The sequence below is a fragment of the Procambarus clarkii genome, chromosome 74 (genome assembly GCF_040958095.1).
Source record: "Procambarus clarkii isolate CNS0578487 chromosome 74, FALCON_Pclarkii_2.0, whole genome shotgun sequence".
NCBI classification, from domain to species: Eukaryota; Metazoa; Arthropoda; class Malacostraca; order Decapoda; family Cambaridae; genus Procambarus; species Procambarus clarkii.
The window spans coordinates 18018673-18041353 of record NC_091223.1 but is presented as its reverse complement, the minus strand read 5'-3'; the positions used below and the strand labels follow the sequence as shown (position 1 = coordinate 18041353).

The 22681-nt window shown below is 41.3% G+C and overlaps 1 protein-coding gene across 1 annotated transcript in view; it reads left to right on the top strand.

Annotated features, from left to right (window-relative positions):
- LOC123767390 (DNA polymerase theta) overlaps positions 1–22681 on the top strand; it is a 99199-nt gene that overhangs the window by 13347 nt on the left and 63171 nt on the right. The window contains 6 exon segments of the mRNA XM_045757055.2: positions 2768–2879; positions 5022–5137; positions 9354–9478; positions 13225–13372; positions 16962–17159; positions 20051–20183. Coding sequence (XP_045613011.2) covers positions 2768–2879; positions 5022–5137; positions 9354–9478; positions 13225–13372; positions 16962–17159; positions 20051–20183 — 832 coding nt within the window.

Genomic DNA, 22681 nt, shown 5'->3' with positions numbered 1-22681 from the left:
GCAACCATCAATTAATAACACCACTGGAAGCTCCTTGCTTCTATGTCATTAGACCCTCAATATTACCCTGATGTCCTTGAGTGCTGTCTTCCTTGTGTCGCCAGCATTAGCAAGTCCCAGTTGCAAGGCAAGCAAGAGTAGAAACACACCCGTGAAGCAAATGCCAAATATGGGAATGATACACATACAAATGATCCTCACAGGATAGTCTAAAAGACAACCTACACTTATCTTGGAAAAAACCAGAACTCACTAAACTTGGCAACTCAAGGAGGTCCTTATTTGGGGACTATAAGGGTGTTACAACACACTTATTGTATTGTATTGAACAGTATTGTGTGTGTAATGACATGGAAACCAGGAGCTTCCAGTGGTGTTGCCAACTATTGATGGCCAGTTGTAACCAAGGCAGTTCGATCTAGCTTCTGAGTGAATCATTTGTGGAATTGTTTGCTGCTTCAGTTCTTTTATTTCTTTGAACTTTGCCATTGTTTGTATTGCTTTTCTTGCTTTTTGGATGTTTCCTTGATGAGGGTATTCTAACAATCCCCTGCTAGGGGATTGCATTCTATGATAAAAGCATTCTATGTTGTTTTTTCTGTGGCTTTGTAAGGAGGCCAGGTTCTGGCCATGGGTCCCTGGTAGGCCACACAGGACTGGTAAGGCTGATGAGACTCATCTGTATGGAGCTACCTGCTGAGGGTGATAGAGCCTCCCGGAGCAACTATCCTTAGCTTCTGGGAGCAACTGTGGCACAACCAGAAAAAGGTATTTAACACAATGTTGTTTTCTTTCGTCCACCTTGAAGGCAATAACTTAGTATCTGGTAACAGCCAACTTTACTCTACTACAATGATCATTTGAATAATACATGTAACATGCAATAATTTTTAAATTGATTGACATATTAAAGAAATTATAGCAAAGGAAAGAATTGTTGGGTTAAAAAATAATTTTATGAGTGGTATGAACAATAATGATATTACTGGTACTTTTAATTTGCTGGTCAAAAGTATTTGTGATAATAGAAGGGAAAATTGTAAAGGAAGATTTAAACTACTTTGGATGGATGGAGAACTGTATATCTTAAGATATTAACAGTTGTGTGATTTAAAACACACTCAACTAAGTTGTATGAAAAAAATACCTTGTGTAGCTACGGATACCTTCATTAACATCCCTTGGAATTTGCTCTCGGGTCATCATCCCAGTATGTTGCCCTGGCTGTTAAGTCAGAAATATATGAAAAATGCAAATATATTGGAATGAGCCTGGAAGAGTGGAACACTATATGATAGAAAGGGTGGGTGCTGGGGGGGGGGGGGGCAGGAGTATTTGAACGAGTGAAAGGTTTGTGGGGGTGATGGAGCCTCCCGGAGCAACTTTTGCTCTGGTCGCCTCCTTATGGAGAGCTTCCGGGAGGGAGTAAGGCATTGAGGCTGAAGGTAGAGAAATGTATTAGTACCTTGGATTTGCCCAAGATTTTTATTCTATGCTTGTGTCGATAAAAGTGGGAAATGTGGTATTGTTGATGATTACTAATATCAATGAAATATGACATTAAATCTTAGTAACCTGTCTTCATTAACTTGTACTGTACTTAAGAAAATCAAGATGAGGTTACTCTGTTTGTTTCCACAATGAGGCACAAGACATACTCCTCAGTTAGGAATAGCTTTAACAGTTTTATTCGGAGCTATTTGCAGTGTCATGAGTGGCAAAAAACTTTGAATGAAGATGATGTATGTTTGAATAAATAAGAAAAATATACACAATTTGTGATGGGAGCAAAACAATCCATGATTAAATAAACTGGTCAAATTGCCCATTTAAATTAAAATGGGATAACAACTATCTGTATAGCTATATTAAATTTTGTATTCCTGTACAGTATTCATAGGTGTAATTTAAAGGCACAAAATTAAAGCTGTTAGAAAAGGTTTTGTGTTTTTCAGTTAACAATGATGGTGTGGTAGTATTGAGGGAAGCATTGAGAAAAATGTGTATAGTATATTTAGGAAATTATATAAAGATATTGAAACAAGGAATAAATAATTTAATTTATAATTCATTGTGTGAGGGGGGGGGGGACAGGCAGCCAGAGTGTATACTGATATACATGTTAGGGTTATATCGCTGTTCTCCCCCAAGGTCAAATTACCAACCCTTCCCAGGATACAACCCCACAACAAGCTGACTAACTCCTGGGTACCTATTTACTGCTAGGTGAATAGCCTATAAGGTAATATGACATGCGCCCAACAATTTCTGTCTCGCCTAGGAGTCGAACCAGGAATTATCGACTATGAGACGAGAACAAACCTGACTATACAGTACTACTGGGATTGGTAAAGATGCATAATAGCACAGTGGAAGGTAGGAGTGCTGGTGTGTGGGAGTGCTTATCTCTAACATGGTGTAGCCCATGTTAGAGATAAGCCAAGTTATTAAAGGAGTTTTCTTAAAGTAGCAGAATGTTATTGGAATATGCTTTAGATAGGGCAGGACTGTTTGAGGGAACATTATATTTATGAAAATGTTAGAGCCTATATTGCTTTGATGCCACTGTCACTAGTGAATAAGTTTTATGGTATGAACACAAGTTACTAAACACTAGATCAAGTGGAAGCTTTGTTAATATCCATTTGTCTAATTTGAATTCAAGGTACAGTGATTTAGCTTTTGAGATAAGTGAATCAGTTCTTCTTTATTTAATTGAGAATAGAATACATTTTACTCCTCATAAAATCATCCCTTTTTGTTTCAGTGTTATCTGAAAAATGGAATCAAGACAATGTTTCCTTGGCAAGCAGAGTGTTTGAGCCTGCCAAATGTTCTTGATGGAAGAAATCTTGTTTATTCTGCACCTACATCTGCTGGTACGATAAGCTGATCAAACAGCAGTAATGTCATTTATTGTATGTTTATCATTAGCTTGCATATTTAATTTTAGTGGATGTGTGTAGACTTCATTTATACAAGATACAGTATATTGCATGGAAGGAGTTATATAAAATCAGTAGAGATTCATAGGTCTAGTGTTTATTAAAGAAAAAATGCTGCACACATGTTAAATTGTCCATGAAATCACTTGAACCAGGACCATTTACCACACATGTGAAATGTCTTTGTTATGTTGATGATGTTTTAATCATGGCAATGCCTTGTTGACCTGGATAATTTAAGCCTGCCAAACAAATGACAAAACTACAATGCTGCTACAACATTCGAACAAGTTTGAACACCACCTGACACATTGTAACAACCAATATAGCAAGTTGTAACAATGTTCTAATACGTCATAAAAACGTTATACCAAGATACAGTATATCAACTTTATTACCAGTTGTAACAAGCGGAAAATAGGGACAGTTACGTTTTGTGTTTGCAGAGAGGAAGTTGAATCTACTAGACAGTTTATATTTGAGATACACTGTAGAGAGATTACTCCTTTTCCTAACCCTTAAAATGTGGTCATTGTCATATGTTGATTGTGTAGCAAAATGCAGTTTTCAACATTTGAAATTCACATTTTGTGTCAATGTTTGAATGCTGATGTTGTCCAAATAGTTCCAATAGCTCAGGGGTGTTTCCTAGCAGTCATGGGAGACCACAAAACAATTTGGAGTTAGACATAGTTCAATTTCTGGCCAGGTCAGAGATGGTTTGGCACATTTCCTTTCCAACCTGTCCTTTTACAAAGAACGTCGCATTTCGATCATAAGGCAAAAAGTTGTACTAGAAAATGGAAGTGGCTCGCAAAAGTGATGTACTGTTTTGTTTTCGTTTTGGATACCCTGGTAGGTAAGGAGAGGACACTTTAAATTTAGCGTTTTCTTGACATTGGGAAACTTTAGGAGGACGGGCTGTCTCTTTCACTTGATATGTCTGTTTGTCTAGCACTAAATACTAAATATACAGCTGGGAGTTAGACAATTGTGGGTTGCATCCTGGAAATGGTCAGCCATATGGTAAGAGAACACCTGGATAATTCTTAAGTGCAGGTTTTCTGAGGGGAGCCCCTTCAGCTCCCTGGAGCTATCAGGCTGATGTGTGTTATATTAGTTTGGGACATCAGTCAACTGGAGTTCAACCTCACCCAGAAAGATAGGCATGACAAAACAGACCCAACAAGGTAAAAAAAATTGCAACCAAAGACCGAACAGAGAGACAGAACTCTCCCTCACTTAAAGAAACAAGTAAACAAGCAAATGCAACAATCCACTGCCTTGGCACTTGTCCATGTAGCTCCCCCCCCCCACTGGAGGGGGGGGGAGGGAGTAGTTGACGTGGTCCGAGACGGACGTTGACTCTGGCCTTAGATTCTTTGGCAGTTGTGTACCTTAGTGATGTGCTCTGCTGTATGTGTGGCATGGTGGCCAGGAGAACTTTGAGAGTACTGGGGCACTTAGGGTCCTCTTCCCTGGGCCCCCTGTAAGTACTACCGGCGGGTTCCTTTCCATGGAACGTTCAGGAACCGTTTCCGTTGGGGGTCTTTGCCACTCGGCTCTTACCCCCGCCCTGAGGGCGGGGTTTTTTCATAGCCTTTGTTTGGTGGTGGTTCGCCCATCAAAGCTGTGTAAAGGATCTGCATCTCCAAATCAATTAAGTGTCACTGAAGCATGCCAACACACCATGCTACCTTTCAAATTGCATTTATGTCAGATCTTGATGCTTGGTGGTTCCATAGGAGCAAACCACCAAACATGGAGATGGCTGATACCAGTTTCCATTCATTACTTAAGAAGCACTGAGGGGCTTGAATAAAATTTGCAATACTCAGCTGCCAAGATGAAACTTTTGCTTGCAGGAATCCTTGTATCACATGTAATTTGTGGTTGGAACAATACAACTGCAGGCAGTTACTTTTTGATATTCTGATTGTTATACAGTACATAATTATATTTTGGAAGTGGTATATGATGATGCAATTTAACTGTTTCAGTAGTGTAGGAAAAGTCACTAATTTAATTGTCATTATTTTACTAATTTACCGACTGTTTCTTTGCCACACACTCAAGGCAAGACCCTCGTAGCTGAGCTGTTGCTTCTCAAAAGAGTGGCAGAAAGTGGCCGCAAAGGAGTCTTCATCCTTCCTTTTGTATCGGTAGCACGGGAGAAGATGTACTACCTACAAGTCAGTACCAATGTGTCTTTCTTTAATAGTCATTATATGTATGGTTTGGAACTTGATGTTTTGTATTGTTTATTTCTTTGATAAACAAATAGGTAGATTAATATATATTTAACATATTGACTCGGTTCTGGCACTAAATAATTAGGTATAACTGGTAGGGATACTTTATGGTTTTGTCATGTATATCTTTGTTTCTACAATATTTTTGACAGGTTTCTGTTAAGTATCTAAAGAAAACCTTGCTATATTAACTTTAAACTTAAAATGGTGTACAGCATATTGATTTTTCACAATGTGTTGAGAAAGACTTTCATAATGACTTGTAATCTACAACACTTGTACATATATGATGATAAAACTTGTTTTTCTTGGGCAGTGTCATCTATTAGTAACTCTTGTTTTTATAATAGTCTTTTAGTTTAGTTTACCTCTTAGTGTGTAAGAGGTACAATGTAAGAGATACAGTGTTTGTAGAGATACAGTGTAAGAGGTACAGTTTATATAGATACTGTACAGTAATTACCTAAGTGTAGTTACAGGATGAGAGCTACGCTCGTGGTGTCCCATCTACCCAGCACTCTTTGTCATATAACGTTTTGAAACTACTGACGGTCTTGGCCTCCACCACCTTCTCGCTTAACTTGTTCCAACCGACTACCACTCTGTTTGCGAAAGTGAATTTTCTTACATTTCTTCGTCATCTTTGTTTAGTTAGTTTAAATCTATGACCACTTGTTCTTGAAGTTCCAGATCTCGGCATATCTTCCCTGTCGATTTTATCAATTCCTGTTACTATTTTGTATGTAGTGATCATATCGCCTCTTTTTCTTCTGTCTTCTAGTTTTGGCATACAGTATTTAATGCCTCTAACATCTCCTCGTAACTCTTGCCCTTCAGTTCTGGGAGCCACTTAGTAGCATGTCTTTGCACCTTTTCCAGTTTGTTGATGTGCTTCTTAAGATATGGGCTCCACACAACCGGTGCATATTCTAGCTTTGGCCTAACGAAAGTCGTGAACAATTTCTTTAGTATTTCGCCATCCATGTATTTAAAAGCAATTCTGAAGTTAGAAAGCGTGACATAGGCTCCTTGCACAACATTCTTTATGTGGTCCTCAGGTGATGGTTTTCTATCTAGAACCACCCCTAGGTCTCTTTCTTTATCAGAATTCTTTAAAGATTTCTCACATAATTTATAGGTTGTGTGGGGGTCTATGTTCTCCTATTTCACATTCCATAACATGGCATTTATTAACATTAAATTCCATTTGCCAAGTGGTGCTCCATATACTTATTTTGTCCAGGTCTTTTTAAAAGACATGACAATCATCTAAGTTTTTTATCCTTCCTTTTATTTTAGCATCATCAGCAAACATGTTCATATAATTCTGTATTCCATCTGGTAGATCATTTATGTAGACAGTGAACATCACTGGTGCAAGAACTGAACCCTGTGGTACTCCACTTGTGACATTTCTCCAGTCTGATACATTGCCTCTGATTACTGCCCTCATTTTTCTATCAGAAAATTTTTCATCCATGTTAGAAGCTTACCTGTCACTCCTCCAATATTTTCCAGTTTCCAGAACAACCTCTTATGTGGAACTCTGTTAAAAGCCTTTTTTAGGTTCAGATAGATGCAGTCAACCCAACCATCTCTTTCCTATAAAATCTCTGTGGCTCGATCATAGAGTAAATTCGATACACAGGATCTTCCAGATCGAAAACCATACTGTCTGTCTGATATTATATCATTTCTCTCCAGGTGTTTTACCCATTTAGTTTTTATTATTTTTTCCAATATTTTCACTATTTCACTTGTCAATGATGCCGGTCTTGTCAATGATACAGGTCTATAATTGAGGGGAGGTCTTCTCTGCTGCCACTTTTGTAGATTGGAACTATGTTAGCCTTTTTCCATGTCTGCTGTGACTCCTGTAAACAGGGATGCCTGAAAAATCAGGTGAAGTGGAATGCAGAGCTCAGATGCACATTCTCTCAGAACCCATGGTGAAACTCCATTTGGGCCAACTGCTTTGTTCTTACTTAGCTCCCTTAGCATATTTTCCACTTCATCTCTAGACACATCTATACGATCTATGTCGTTCTCTGGAATTCTTATTGTGTATGGATCTCTGAAGATTTCATTTTGTACAAACACTTTGGAACTTTTCGTTTAATGTTTCACACATTTCATTTTCATTTTCCGTAAATTTGTTTCCCATTTTCAACCTCTGGATATTATCCTTTACCTGCAATTTGTTGTTTATGAATTTGCAGAATAGGCCTGGTTCTGTTTTACATTTATCCGCTATCCCTTTTTCAAAATTTCTTTCTGCCTCTCTCCTTCCTGCCGTATAGTTGTTTCTCGCATCTTTGTATCGTTGGTATGTTTGGGGGTTTGGCCTCTTCTTATATTGATTCCATTTTTGTGTCTTTTGGCCTCTGGCCCTCTCGCAATTTCTGTTGAAGCAATCCTGTTTTCTGGCACTGCATCTCTGTTTTGGTATGAATGTTTGTGTGCCTTCATCGTATATTTTGCAAAATTTGGCATACATTTTATTTACTTCCCAGCCTAACAACAAGTCTGTCCAATTACACTCATTAAAAAATTCAGTGTAAGAGGTACAGTGTTTGAAGAGATACAATGTAAGAGGTACAGTGTTTGTAGAGATAATGTAAAAGGTACAGTGTTTGTAATGATACAGTGTAAATCTATGTGTAATCTATATTACAGTAATCTATATTACGATACAGTGTAATCTATCTCATCTTTGATACTAAGGGAATGTGCATCTGAGATTAGTGCCCCATTTCAAATTATCTTTCAAACATCCTTAGAAGGGATCCTTGCTGATATACAGAAAAAGGCAAACATAGTTCTAATATATAAGAATGTAAACAGGGAAGACGCTAGACTAGACCTGTATCACTGACAGACATGATAGGGAAAACACTAGAAAAATAATTAGGATAAAGTGAACAGAGTACCTGGAAAGTAACAATATAATAACAGACAGTTTGGATTTGAACAGGAAGGTCTTTCGTAGCAAATCTACTTAGCTTTTACAATAGTGCCATAAATATTGCAAGAAAGGAAAGGTTTGGCTAATTCTATACTTGGACTTAAATTTTTTTAATAGACAAATTAGAGCAGTGACCAGAGGCAATGGATCTGACTGGGGAAATGTCACTAGCAGAGCACCTTCAGGTCCAGCTCTCACACCATTAATGTTTATTATGTATATAAATGATCTACCAGAGGGAATTCAAAGTTACCTGAATGTTTGCAGATGATGGCAAACTGCTGAGAAGAGTCAGAAACTTGCATAACTGCAAGTCCAAAGATGGAATTCAATGTAAATGTCATATAATAGAGTGTGGAATAGAATAGAACAGGTCACACCTAACCTACAAATTATGTGAAAATATATTGAAAACCCTCTGTTAAGGCAAGAGGTCTAGGAGTGGTTCTGGATAGTAACCTGTCTCCAAAATGCCACATAAAGGGCATTGTGAGAGGAACCTACACTATGCTAACAAATTTCAGAACTGTGGTTAAATATACGGATGCAGAAATGTTAGAGAAGGTGCTTACACATTTTGTGAGAACAAAATTGTAATAGACACTGCACCACTACTGCATATCTCTCAAGGACATTAATAAATTAGAAAGGGTGCAAAGACATGGTATTAAATGCTTCCTGGAACTTAAGAATATGAGCCATGAGGAGAGACTGAAGGCATTAAACATGCCAAGGCTGGAAGATAGAAGGAAAAGAGGTGATATGATCACTACATATAAAACTGTAACAGGAATTGTCAAAATAGACAAGGTGGAATTGTTAACACTTGCAACTCAAAGATCAAGAGGTCATAAATTCAAGCCAAGGAAACAAAGGTGCCCCCCAAAAAATATGGAAGTTCTCTTTTTGCAAACAGAATTGTAGAAGGTTGGAATAAGTTAAGTAAGAAAGTGTTGGAGTCCAAACCTGTCAGTAGTTTCAAAAACTTATTTGACAGAAACTACTGGGAAAATGGGACACCATGACCATAGCTGTCATCCTGTTATCATGTAACTACACTAAGTGAACAAATGTATAGTATATACTGTATACGCACAGTACTGTATATACTGTACCTATATACCTGTAATCTATAAATGAAAATGTATTTAGACCAGCACTTAATAATTGTCTCTTATTTTCCTATAACAGAAAATGTTTGGCGTTGCTGGGATTCGTGTTGAAGGCTTTATGGGTTCCCATAGTCCACCAGGAGGAATGAAAGCTACAGACATTGCTGTTTGTACTATTGAAAAGGCTAATAATCTAGTGAACAGGTATGAGTGAAAGCTGTTTAAAGAAATTTTGTGCTATTATTGTCTAAATAAAAATTCATCATTTAGTTTAATTTTTAAATGATATTGTATTGATGTGTATAGGTATAGATATTTTTCCTGGGGAAGCCCCTTTGGAGCTTCCTGAAGCTGTATTGCTAAGATGACTTCCCATACTCAGTCACGTCAGTCTTTGGAGTTCTGTTGTTGTACCAGAGACCAGAGACAAAACGTGGCATCACTCACAGAGGCATAGAGAGCAAGGGATTGTTACCATCACCCTCACCAAGAAAGAATCCAGCAAGTAGACGAGACAGAACATATGCAGGCGATGAGTCACAATAACGTGGCTGAAGTATGTTGACCAGACCACACACTAGAAAGTGAAGGGACGACGACGTTTCGATCCGTCCTTTCACCTTCTGGTGTGTGGTCTGCTCAACGAAACAGAACATACAACACATGGTTTATGAAAATGAGCAGCCAACAGACTCTGCAAAAGAATTGCTAAAAATGAAATGATTCATTCAAACCTGGATATGAAACGCCCCTAGTGCACATGTGCAGTACCGCCAGCTAGTTGCAGCCTGGTCCCAAGCCAACTCAATTCTGTCACTGATGTGGCCTTGGCTGCTATTCTCTATCACTGTAGCATGTCCCTCTTCTTTCTGAAAATAAGTGACAGCCATCCTTTGGACTTTGTACTGTGGGAACTATTTGCTTGTGCATCATTCCTAACATTTCATTTTTGCTCACAGACATGTGTTTACAACCCTTATTTGTTATGTGGACTTAGCTTTATCATTGCTACAAGCTGCCTGTGTTGAGGGTGACCTTTCCCTAAGCATTTATTTAGCATTGCCCCCTGCACTGACAGTTAATTCTTGGGTGTATTTGGGAGTTTGCCCACGAGAGGCCAAACCACTGGGGTGGAGAGCCTTGCCCTGGGTAAAGTAGAGTTGTGACTCCTCTGCAAGACCCTATGGTTGAGGCATTCTGTTTAAGATGTGGAGTGTGCGTATGTTTATTTATGTGGCACTCTGCTGATGCCCTTTGCAACCATGTATATGCTATGTTTGGTGTCAGTTCTGCCAGAGAGAGTCCCTAGTGCCTGGATGTCCTGTTTGGTTAGTTTTTTTAGGTGCCGCAGGGTCTGTGATGGAGCTTGTGATAGAGGGATCCCTGGAGTCCGCACTCTCTACATGCCAGTTTGAGGGTTGTGTATTGGCATTGCTACTTATCCCCAGTCATTTTTCTGCCTTCTGTTGGTTAGGCATTATCCTCTGCCCTGAAATCTGTTACTCTTGCATTCAATATACAGTATTTTAGCTTCAGCCTCCGACTTCTGTCTTCTTTGTTTTTATAGTGACGAGGCTCAACAGGTGGCATGCTGCCGCTTCAGATTCATTTTCCCGTTTGGTTTTGCAGCTTGGTGGTGTTAAAGTGGTTGCCCTGGAGTTGGCTTTTGTTTTTTTTGGCTTTGCTCCTAGAGTGGCGAGTGTTAATTTCCCCGCTCTCTTTCCTTCTCATTGTTACATTCACCAGACCCCTCCCCACCTCCTTGCTTGCTCTGGGCTCCATGATGTTTCTGGGCTTTAGAACCTGGGCTATTTTTAGTATGGAGTGTAAAGCCTTCTCCTGGGATCACCCTCCATTTCGACATTGGTGGCAGTCATGCCAATACTTCCTGTCAAGATCCGTTGCCTTCTGTTTCTTGGGGGATTTTTGGCTCTAATCCCTTTAGAGTGGAAGGCACCACCACTCTGCCTTGGTGGTGGTGCCTTCCACTCTGCCTTGGTGGTGGTGCCTTCCACTCTGCCTTGGTGGTGGTGCCTTCCACTCTGCCTTGGTGGTGGTGCCTTCCACTCTGCCTTGGTGGTGGTGCCTTCCACTCTGCCTTGGTGGTGGTGCCTTCCACTCTGCCTTGGTGGTGGTGCCTTCCACTCTGCCTTGGTGGTGGTGCCTTCCACTCTGCCTTGGTGGTGGTGCCTTCCACTCTGCCTTGGTGGTGGTGCCTTCCACTCTGCCTTGGTGGTGGTGCCTTCCACTCTGCCTTGGTGGTGGTGCCTTCCACTCTGCCTTGGTGGTGGTGCCTTCCACTCTGCCTTGGTGGTGGTGCCTTCCACTCTGCCTTGGCATCAAGTGCAGCACCTTACTCTGCTCTGGGACCTTCATGTTGGGCTTCCAGGGCTGGGGAAGAGACCTAGGTGGATCCCTGGTTGCCCTTCAGCCTTCCTGGTCTCTGCTTTCCACTATGGGGGGTGTTTTATCCTGGTTTGGGAGGTTCGCTTTTTCTCCCGCTATTTCATATGGGGGTTCCTCAACTGCTGCTTTCCAGGTTCACTGCTGGGTCTCATTCAATGTCCTTGGTTATGTCATGTTATGAAGGTTCCTGCTTCCCACCTTCCATTTGGCTTGGTCAGTTTTGTGGTTCCTCCTGTGGTTCCTGGTTTTCGCTGCCTTTTGCACCCACTCTATTTTGGGTTCTGGTCATCAGAACCAGAGCAGAGCAGAGCCTTGTGGTAGTATTCCATTTTTCCCTGGCTTGTGGATGTTACTTTGTTTCTTTTTGTGTGTTTTCTTGTGCCCTCTCCTGCACTTGGACACTTGTGAGAGTTTCCATTCCATGTGAGTATCTGTCTTGGCTCTGGCTTCAGTCATGTTGCAGTTTCAGTGCCTGCTTGGTGTGTTTTGCTTGTTCAGGCTTGTTATGCTTGGCCCTTCTGTTTCCCGGTGGCAGGGAGCCACACCTGTGTTTCTGGAATGGGCCTCTGGTGGGATTTTGATTCTCTGGCTTTAGCCCTTCTTCCTCCTCTCATTGAGCAATGTGCTCACATCCCTAAGACTCTTCTCTCTCCTGAAGGGGGAGTCTTAGGGATGCCAGCTCTTGAGGAATTAGGACAGGGTGGGTAGAAAGCCTTTCCTTGCCAGACTGTTAGGCATTTGATTAAGTTGGTAAAATCATACCAGTTTTCCTCCTGTGCACATCTCCTCTTCCATTTGTCAGTCACATTGGGAGTATGGGAAACCACCTCATGCCTTTTTTGTTAAATCTGTCAGCGTCACCTTGTCCATAGTTGCTTCTCCTAAGCAAAGCAGGACATAGATGGAGCGCAAGCAAGATTATCTCTGTACTATAGCAATACACTCCTTACTCAATTTGAGTCTTCTCTCTGCCATCTGAATTTGGCATAGTATCTGGGCTCCTGTGGCCTCAGTTTCAGTTCATCTTCTACTGTGTAGTCCCTGTTCTCCAGCTGTTCTGCTTGTATATGTGCCCAGTCTTTTCTTCTTTTGTTGCCTTGCATTCTGTAGGAATTTGGTTATGGAAACCTCCAAGAAACCTTGGAAATATAAAGTCGAGTGTAGTTCCCACTTTTGCCCTTTTCCCCCTGAGTGTGTTTGGGCGGGGGTGGGGTGGGCTGGATTTGTATTCACTATTGATTATGCCATTTAGTACTATAATGAAAACAAATGTTAATAGGTCAATGGTGATTTTATTATATGGTAAATGCTCCAGTTTAAGTATAGTATTTGTTGTTAAGTATTTTACTACATTCTATCCACACAGTACTTGGTACAGTATTGCAGAAAATGGGTACATATACTGTATATCTCATCATTAGAACTTGTATAATGACATGTTTTAATATACATTTGTTGTTTTTGTAAATATATAGAACAAAAATTATTACATAAACAAGCAATACTATTTACTAGGCTTACAAAATAATATTAATCTTTTTCAGATTAATGGAAGGTAAACGCATGAATGAACTTGGTATAATTGTGGTTGATGAGTTACATATGTTGGGCGACTCTCATCGAGGATATCTTCTAGAATTGCTCCTCACCAAGGTCATGTTTGTGTCCAGTCTCTCCAGAAGCAGTAAAATGGTAAAATTTTACACAGTTGGAATTCCTAGCCACTCTAGTGTTTTACCTGCCTTTATCTGCAAGAATGACTCACGACTCTGAGAACAGAATTTGTTTATCCATATTTACTTGCTTCCTTCGCAAGTATTCCCTTGCCTGCCATCATGTCTTTCTGAGTTGCTCCCTAAGGAATAACCCTACTTGTCTGGATACAGTTCCTGCAGAGAGGCGAAGGGAGCAATGGCCTATGAAACTCATGTATGAAAGTATTTCATGTCTGCCATCGACTGGGGTTGAACACCCAGAAAGGTATGTGCTTCAAAACAGACCCCTCCTGGTAGAAAAATTGCAACCTGTGACAGAACAGAGGCTAGAAACTCCCCCAAACAAAACCAAGCTAACAAGCAACACATCATCACACCGTGCATTGCTCGTTTGTGCCGACACCCCCTCCCCTCCTGGAGGGAAGAGGGGGGGTCCAGGCCCACTAAGTCAGCAGCCAGACCGTCAGTTTGTCAGCTGAAGCTATATGGGGTGGACGTCTGCTCTGGTCTCAATTGTACGTTGGCGGTGGCCAGAAGTTCGTACCAAAAGCTGCATGCGCTTAGGGCTCCCTTCCTTAAGCGCCCTATGAGTACACCTCTTGGGATTCAGAGTTATCTTCTCTGGGCCCTTTGGGTCCCCATTCCCATAGAAGTAGCAGCTTCTTGGCTTTCTTCCTTACCCTTGGGGTCAGCTTAGATCTCGGTACTTTCGTTTGGATCTGGGTAGGGAGTGGTTGTTGCTGGTTGGGGCACACTGTGCTGCCCACCTTGCATAATCGCGGCAGCCGTGACTTTTTCTGAGTGCCTGCTTCTCTTCCCGTGACTCTTTCTTGGTTGTGGTGCTTCCTTGGGGGTTCTCTTTCCTTCTTTTGGTTTTCTTTTGCCCGTTGGGAGGCTGCTGGGGTGCCATCATTGTGTTCGCAATAGAATTCTCTACAGCACTAAATGCATATAAACTCCAAAAGCCCGGCTAATTACCCGCAGCAAACAGAGAAAGTGCGAACGAGTTACCCAGGAGCGCGCAAACGCGATAAAATGTTTTCACTATTTTCACTCTGGTCACCTCAATTTTTATCCTAAGTCTTTCATTTTGGTCTCAATGGGTTCGCAATAGAATTCTCTAGATGAACATTAGCATATAAAATAAAAAACCTGGTCACGCTCCAACCGCCGACGAGTTGAAGACGGGCCACGCGTTAGCCGCGAGTGAGTGCTCAGCCGCCTTCCAGCTACACTCCCAATTCTCGCCCTTTTCAAGCCTTTCTTTCGCAATTTTCTTCCTGGAAGGGCCTTGTTCATGATCACTATCCATCGTGGAGTAAGCGTAGATAGTTTCTAAAGCCGCAGTAAGAAATATAGCCACGGAAAATAGCCAAAATGTTCACACGTTTGAGATGCGAGGGGAGGCTTAAGTGATATCAAAATTCAGTAGGGCAGTTCTCTTCTGGGCCTGCGAGATTGCTCACCTCAGGGGCCAGTTTGCCCAGATAATACACGGGGTTACAACCAGCTTTGGCAGCACCAGTGCCTGGGCTTTCTGTAGGAATACATCCCTCTACTGACACTGGAAACCTGCATTGGTGCTTAGTTGACCAATGGACATATCCTCTGAGTTCCATCTCGCCTTGTGCGAGTTTGAGGGTTGTTTGTTGCCCCTGTCTCAGAGAGACGATCACCTGTTTTGCCTCCGTCACGCTGCTTGTTAGATCAGCGACACCTTTGACCCCAGAGTCTTGCGAGACCTGTTCTCCACTCGGACTCCAATTTGCCCATTTTGATGCAGTTGAGGTTAGGGGTCAAGTAGCTCACACGTTGCATGCTAGGTTTAGGTTGCTTCAACACGCTTGGCTGGTTGCCCACTCGAATGTCCCGGGGCTGCCCAGTTTTGGTTTTAGGGACCCGGACTTTGGGGCGTTGGTTGGTTCGACCTTAGTTCAGTCCGCGCCTACTCGTCCTTCCCTTGTTGGCGTGGTTCACCATTCTCCTCTGTCCCGGTTTCTGGCTCCCAAACGTCTGAGTGTTCAAGGCATTTGAGCCGATTCCTCCCGCTGAGGCTTCTGGGTCCTTCCATCCAGTCCCTCTCTTGGATGCCTTTCCCCTTGGACTCTGTTTTTGTATCCCCCTTCCTTGTACAGTACAAATTTGATATGGGGTCGGCTTCCCCCCCTCCCCCTCCCCTCCCCCCCTCCCCCTTCCCTTCCCCCCTCCCCCTTCCCTTCCCCCCCTCCCCCTCCCCCCCCTCCCTCCCCCTCCCTCAGGTTCGTTTCCTGGTTTCCTTGAAATTTGCGGCTGCGTCCTTCCGGAGGCTTCCTACCTCTCTCATTTCCCCTGCGGAGGTTCGGGAGGCCGTTGCTGCATACCTCCCGTGAGACCTGGATTTTGCCTTGGTGCTTGACCCGGTCTCCATTGAGTTTGGGTCCCCATTTTGGATATGCTACAAGGTACCGGCGTCTTCCTGGTTTGCAGACTGCCCTTTCTTTTCGTAGGGGGAATGGCATACGTTCTGTAGTTCCCGCACGCTTGAGTGGCAGAAGCTCACTACAATGTTGCAAGTGTACTTAGGGGGTGCATTTGAGCATCTTAATGCATGCTTATACGCCTCTGTGCTTCCTCGTGAGGTTGGTGTGCTCTAGTTGCATGTCCAGGTCCCTTCCTTTCAGCTGCTTTGGCTGCGGAGGATATTCGCACTCGTAGGCATTTGACGTCGGTCCTTCGCTTCTTTTCCTTTCATGAGCTGTCCTTGGATTAGTTTGCAAAGGATGTGGAGGCATTGCCTGCCAGGTCGTCGTCTGCCATGCTGACTTCATCGGCCAGGACATTGGCGGCGTTGTTTAAGCTATTTGCGCCTATCCTCCGGGAGGCTGTGTCCTTGTTTTATGCCTCTCGCCTCGCATATCAGCAGGCTGTCTTTGCTCTCTGGATTCTGCTTGGGCCCTGGCTTTTAGATTTTCGTCTCTGTTTTGCCCGCAATTGTTTGCGGACTCGGTTGTGTCTCAGTTTCTCCACGCAGCTTCAGCTAGTTGCCTGCTCTCTTTCGGATATGTTGGTTGTCCGGAGTGCTCGTTCTCGTGCTTCCATTGCTCCCTTTGCCTCTCTGAGGGATCCATATTCTGGCTAGAGGTCCCTGGGAGGCATAACAACTCCATATGACTGAAGCCCAGTACTAATATTAGCTAATATCTGTTCAATAGCTCTAGGGAGCCTCCGGGGCTCTACCCAGAAAATGGCATTTCATTACATCCAACGCTGGTTTTTTATTAGATTTCTATTACATTTATGTTCATAATGCATTATTTATATATTATTAGCAAGATTCTTGATTGTCCAGAAACCTTGATTTGTCACAACTGGACCATTGTTTATTAGTTTGGACTTTTGAGTTTCCACTGAATTATGTTTCTCATTAATATTATACCATTGTACCTGGTATTTCTTGTGATGAGTGAATCAGTCAAGGCTTTGTAATTATGTAGCAGTGGACAGACTGTTCAGTTATATAATGAGGTAATTTAAGTGAACATGCAAATTATAATTACGTAGATAACACAGAAGCATATATATTCTAGGATGAAAATGGTATTCAAATTGTTGGAATGTCTGCCACACTGCCGAACCTGCAACTGCTGGCGAGTTGGCTAGACTCGGCATTGTACAACACAGACTTCAGGCCAGTACCACTCTCAGAGAGAGTTAAGATTGGCAGAGCTGTGTATGACTCCTCAATGACTAAAGTGAGGGAATTAGATCCTCTGTTGACTGTTAAGGTGAGCAATATTTCAACATCTTGAAATACAGTATTTATTTATATTTAATGAGTAATAGTACTAAATTAACCTATAAAAACTGCAAACATAGTATGAAATACAGTACATGAAATTTGTAGTAAAATAAAGTAAGCTGTGTTAATTGTTTAGCCCACAAGACAGTGCAACATTTTGGACAAGTCTAAAGCTTGTACAATACTGTACAGTAATTACAAATATAAGTTATTTGATTTGGATGACAGTACAAGGGGACCCTTTTATATTACAGTATGGTAATTACATACCAGAAAAATTGGCATGTTATATAAAAATGTGCTATGTAAATTGAATAACATGTATGAAAATAGAGCTATTTTCCCAGACAGGACATAGTTTAACCTTGTATAGTTTCCCAGATATAAAACACTATAATTAGCAAAGTGTAGTTACAGGATGAAAGCTATTCACATGGTGTCTCAGTCTTTCAAGCACTGTCATATAACACTTTGAAACTACTAATGGTTTTGGCCTCCACCATAACCTCACCCTACTTGTTCCAACTGACTACCACCGTATTTACAAAAGTGAATTTTCTTATATTTCTTCGGCAGCTTTGGTTAGTTAGTTTAAATCTATGACCTCTTGTTCTTGAAGTTCCAGGTCTCAGGAATTCTTCACCTATCAATTTTATAAATTCCCATTACTAATTTGTACATTGTGATCATATTGCCTCTTTTCTTCTATCTTTGGCATATTTTCTAGTTTTGACATATTTAATGCCTCTAACCTCTCCTCGTAGATCTTGTCCTTCAGTTCTAGGAGCCACTTAGTAGCATGTCTTTGCACCCTCTCCAGTTTGTCGATGTGCTTCTTAAGATATGGGCACCACACAACTGCTGCATATTCCAGCTTTGGGTCTAACAAAGTTCGTGAACAATTTCTTTAGTATTTCACCATTCATGTATTTTAAAGCAATTCTAAACTAGGAAAAGGTAACATGGGCACTTCACATAAAGTTCTTTAGTGGTCCTCAGGTGATAATTTTCTATCCAGAACTACCCATAGATCTCTTTCTTTATCAGAATTTTTGTAAAGTTATTCACATATAAACTTTCAGCCACACTATCGTGGAAATAAATATTTAATTCACTTTGGATTGAAATGTAGCCGTCTGCATGGCCTAGAGGTAGAGCTTTTGCCTCACACTCGTGGGTCGAAAGTTCGAGTCTTCCCAGGGCCCAAGTAAATGAAAAAATGTTCACATAATTTGTTGGTTGTGTGTGTGGCCTATTTTCTCCTTTTTCCATATTCCATTACATGGCATTTACTATGTGTATGGGTGGAAGTGAATGAATGAGTGTTCAGTAATTATCTAAGTGTAATTACCTATCTACTTTCATTGGATGAGAGCTAACCTTGCTTTGTCCCATCTTCCTTATAGTCTTTGTCATGTAGAGTTTTGAAGCTTTCAGTGGTGTTGGTACACACTCCCCTCTCATGTAATTTATGCCAGCTGTCTGCTACTGTTTGCAAAAGAGAATTTCTGTACCTTAATTAAGCTCTTTACTTTTACAGTTTCTACCTCTGTCATCCTGTTCTCCATCTTGACGGTTTCAAAAATTACTTGTCACCAATTTCAGCTATATCCCTAATAATTTTGTACATAGTGATCATAGCTTCCTTTTTTTTTGTCTTCAAGTTTTGGCATAGTTAGCTCTTTGGCATAATTATTCCTCCTCCCCACAGTGTCTTAAAACACTACATGATCCATATGTAAAAGAGATTGGAAATTTAGCTGAGGAAATGTCAACTCTTAGAGGCAGGGTTCGGGGCAAAAAGGAAGGGAGACATCAAGCCATAATAAAGCCCTAGGGCACAGCACCAATGACAAGGATGAGTATATTAGGGAGGTACCTGGTAGCCATTGTTCTGTGTTACTGACCATCCAAACGTTTTTATCGATATATTTATTTAAGCATCCTGCATATTCTTTACCACCAAAATTTTGGAACTTTCTTGCACTGTGTCAGGTACAATAGTAGGTAATATGTCAGTGATGGTTTCAATACAAAAAAAATCCATGCATAAGCATTCTGTGATTTCTTTTGAGCAATAAAAGCTTATAAGGAAGGCTGAGAGGCTTCCCAAGAAGTGTTGTGTGTGCTGAATACCAAATGATCAAGACGACACTTTCAGACATTAAGGCTAAAGCTACTAGCTTATATTTTTTCCTTGAAGTGAATGTGATGAGGCAATACTTAATAGAAAGGCAGTGAAGGAAGCTAAGATGCAGAGTGTAGATAATGTAGTCTAGAAGTGTTACAGGCAGAGCCATGAGAAGATGAAATATCCAGTGGCAGACTGGCCGCTCATAGGAAAAGTCTCAGTTTCTACTTCAGTCACTTCAATACCATCAATATTCACCACACATTCCATATAAACAACTGACAACAATAGTTATCAACTGCTTAAAAAGACTAGAAATTATTTCTCAATTTGGTCGACTCCTGTTTGTGTGGGCGAGGTAGTTAGTATGCCTTCTATAATGAATAAGGGGCAGGGTATAAAGGGCTAGATCTTACTCCTTTGTAGTCATTGATAGATTGGAAAGTAGGTATGGATAGGTAAACTATAGATAAACCAGATAAAGCATGTCCTATTCATGTAAAAGCAGATATAGCATGTCATATTTATATAAATTGTCATCCACACTTCCGTGGAAATAAACATTCCATTCACTTTGGCTCTAGAAGACATGAACTGCGGACCACACGCGTGTGAGGTCGAAGCTCTATCGACCGAGCTATTGAGCAGTCTTAATAAGGAAAATTTCTAGAAGCAGCATCCTGCTGCCAAACTGGAATTTTTTACTTTTCCTGAACATATTCATGATAAAAAATATATCTCATTAGGGTGACAGTGATCATCTGATTCAGCTGTGTCTTGAGACTGTATTAGAGGGCTTTTCTGTTCTCGTCTTCTGTCCAACTAAAGCGTGGTGTGAGAAATTGGCAGAGTCTGTTGCAAGGGAATTCTTCAATATTGGTAAGTGGAAACAAATTATATTTGTCCAATTGCAGTTCATGACTGAAACACTTACAATTTTTACCTTTCTATTGCATTTTGAACTGAGTGTATATAAAATGAAATAGATATGCCTTTTTGCATATGGAAATTCATTGTAAAATCTAATGTAAATGCTACGTAGAACAGAGAAGTTTCACTATCTGAAGCTGAATTATCCAGAAGTGTGGATTAACTGAAGAAGTTGTGATTTGGCTAGTAGTTAAAAGTACAGTATCTGAAATCCATTTAGGATATTCAGGAAATGTTTGACTAATCAAGCTTTTGGATATTATGAGAATTGTTTCTAATACATGTACTTACTCTCTCTCATTTCTATTGCTAAGTAAAATAACAATCAAGCTGTGAATGTAATGAAACTTCCTTTTCTGGTGAACTTTGAGTAGCTTCCAGAGCTAAGTGCTGGTACTGTAATACCACGCCTTAGGCAGGTACACAAGCCAGGATGACGGGAACCGTGTACAAAATCTGTCTGTCTCTATGAGGTGAGAGACATTAAGAAACACCCCACTAGAAATGCAACAAGACAAGCAATTGTTTTAAGAAAATTCTGGACTCTGCGGTAACAAGTTAAACAATAACTGATGTGGGGTAGATATTCTTATTGTGATGCACTCGGGCCACTTCAAATCCAGGGACCCCACAGCAATGCTAACGCAATTTAAATCACAGATGCTGTCCCGTCTTGAGTACTGCTTGGTACTCAGTTTCCTATTCAGATCAGGAGGGATGTCTGAATTAGTGGGAAAACAGAGAACATGTACGGCACTCATAGAAACGATAAAACATCTGAATTATTGAGACCTTCTCAATGCTCTCAAAATGTACTCTCTGGAAAGGAGACAAGAAAGGTATCAAATTATATATATATATATGGAAGATACTGGAGGGCTAGGTCCCAAATTTGCACAGTAGAATAACATACTGGAGCAAAAGATACAGAAGGAAATGCAGAATAGAACTATTGAGGAGTAGAGGTGCCATAGGCACAGAGAACACTGTCATCAGGGGTCCATGACACCCTCCCAGCCAGCATTAGAAATATTGCTGCAATGAAGGTGGAGGTATTCTAGAGGCACTTGAACAGGTTTTTGCAAGTTGTGTCGGGCCAACCAGGCTGTAGTGGTTATGTGGGCCTGCGGGCCGCTCCAAGCAATAGCCTGTTGGATCAGGTTATCACAAGTCGAGCCAGGCCTGAGGCTGGGTTCGGGCAGAAGAAGAACTCCCAAAAAACACTCCATGTATTCTCCAGGTAGGAGAATACTCCAGTCAGCCTGCTCAATACCCCCTCGCTCAAGATCTGCTTGAACGGAATCCATCAACCCCGCATGAAAGAAGGGAAACAGGACAGGGTTAAGGAGCTACTGACAGCTCATCAAAAAGGAGTATTTCATTACATTCAACACATGATTTCTGGGAGAGCCCCGGGTAGTAGCTCCTCGAGCTAACTAACAAGAATGCCTCGGCCGAGGAGATCAGCAATTTAGACAAAAATAGTATTCAAACAGAAAAGGCTGTCAAGGCAGAGAACGGGCTGCCAGGACATTCATCTTCAAAACCACCTCGAGGCAATATGGAGAGAAATCATAGATAGGTGTACTGGTGAGATTCCAGATGCACTTAAATCAGCATATATAGCCTAACTCCAGAAGGGAGGTAACAAAGCAAAGGTAAAAAAGCAGATTGGTTGCACTAACATTGCACTTTTGTGCGATTGTGTATCACACAATATCCACTGGGATATCCACTAAATTACTGGGATCATCTAAAAGAAAAAACACTCAAATATATTTTTAGTATGGGAGATGAGAAAAGTATCACATAATATATATATAGAGGATACTTGAAGGAAAGATCCCATTTATGCATCTGTTGTATACCTGCTTGATGGGGATCTGGGAGTTCTTCTATTCCCCAGTCCCGACCTGAGGCCAGGCTTGACTTGTGAGAGCCTGGTTCAACAGGCCGTTGCTTGGAGCAGCCCGCAGGCCCACACATCCACCACAGCCCGGTTGGTCTGGCACTTCTTGAAGAAGCCGTAAAATAACACCTTACATAAACAATGGTAGAAAATCTAGAACAAACCCAGTGAAGAGTTGAGATGTCATGGCCACCTCAAGGACAGAGGAAGACAAAACTTCACAGGGATTCTCCACAGACAGCTGTTGACAGCCTGGGAACAGCCAGGCTGTTAGGCAGATGGAATACAACCTGGGAACAGCCAGGCTTACACTAACTGTACAGGTAGGAAGCACCAGGCTTGCAGCCCAAAATCCAGGGTAAGAACTTGGAACAGCACAAGGCTTAAGTGCAAGTTATGAAAGAAATAGTACATTTATATGCAGGCAGGATCTATGAAATATTTACAGGATCCAAGTAATAGTAAATCATGTTAGAATAGCAAATATATTTCAGAACTTCATCAGTTCATTGATACATTCAATGACCTTACCATAGGG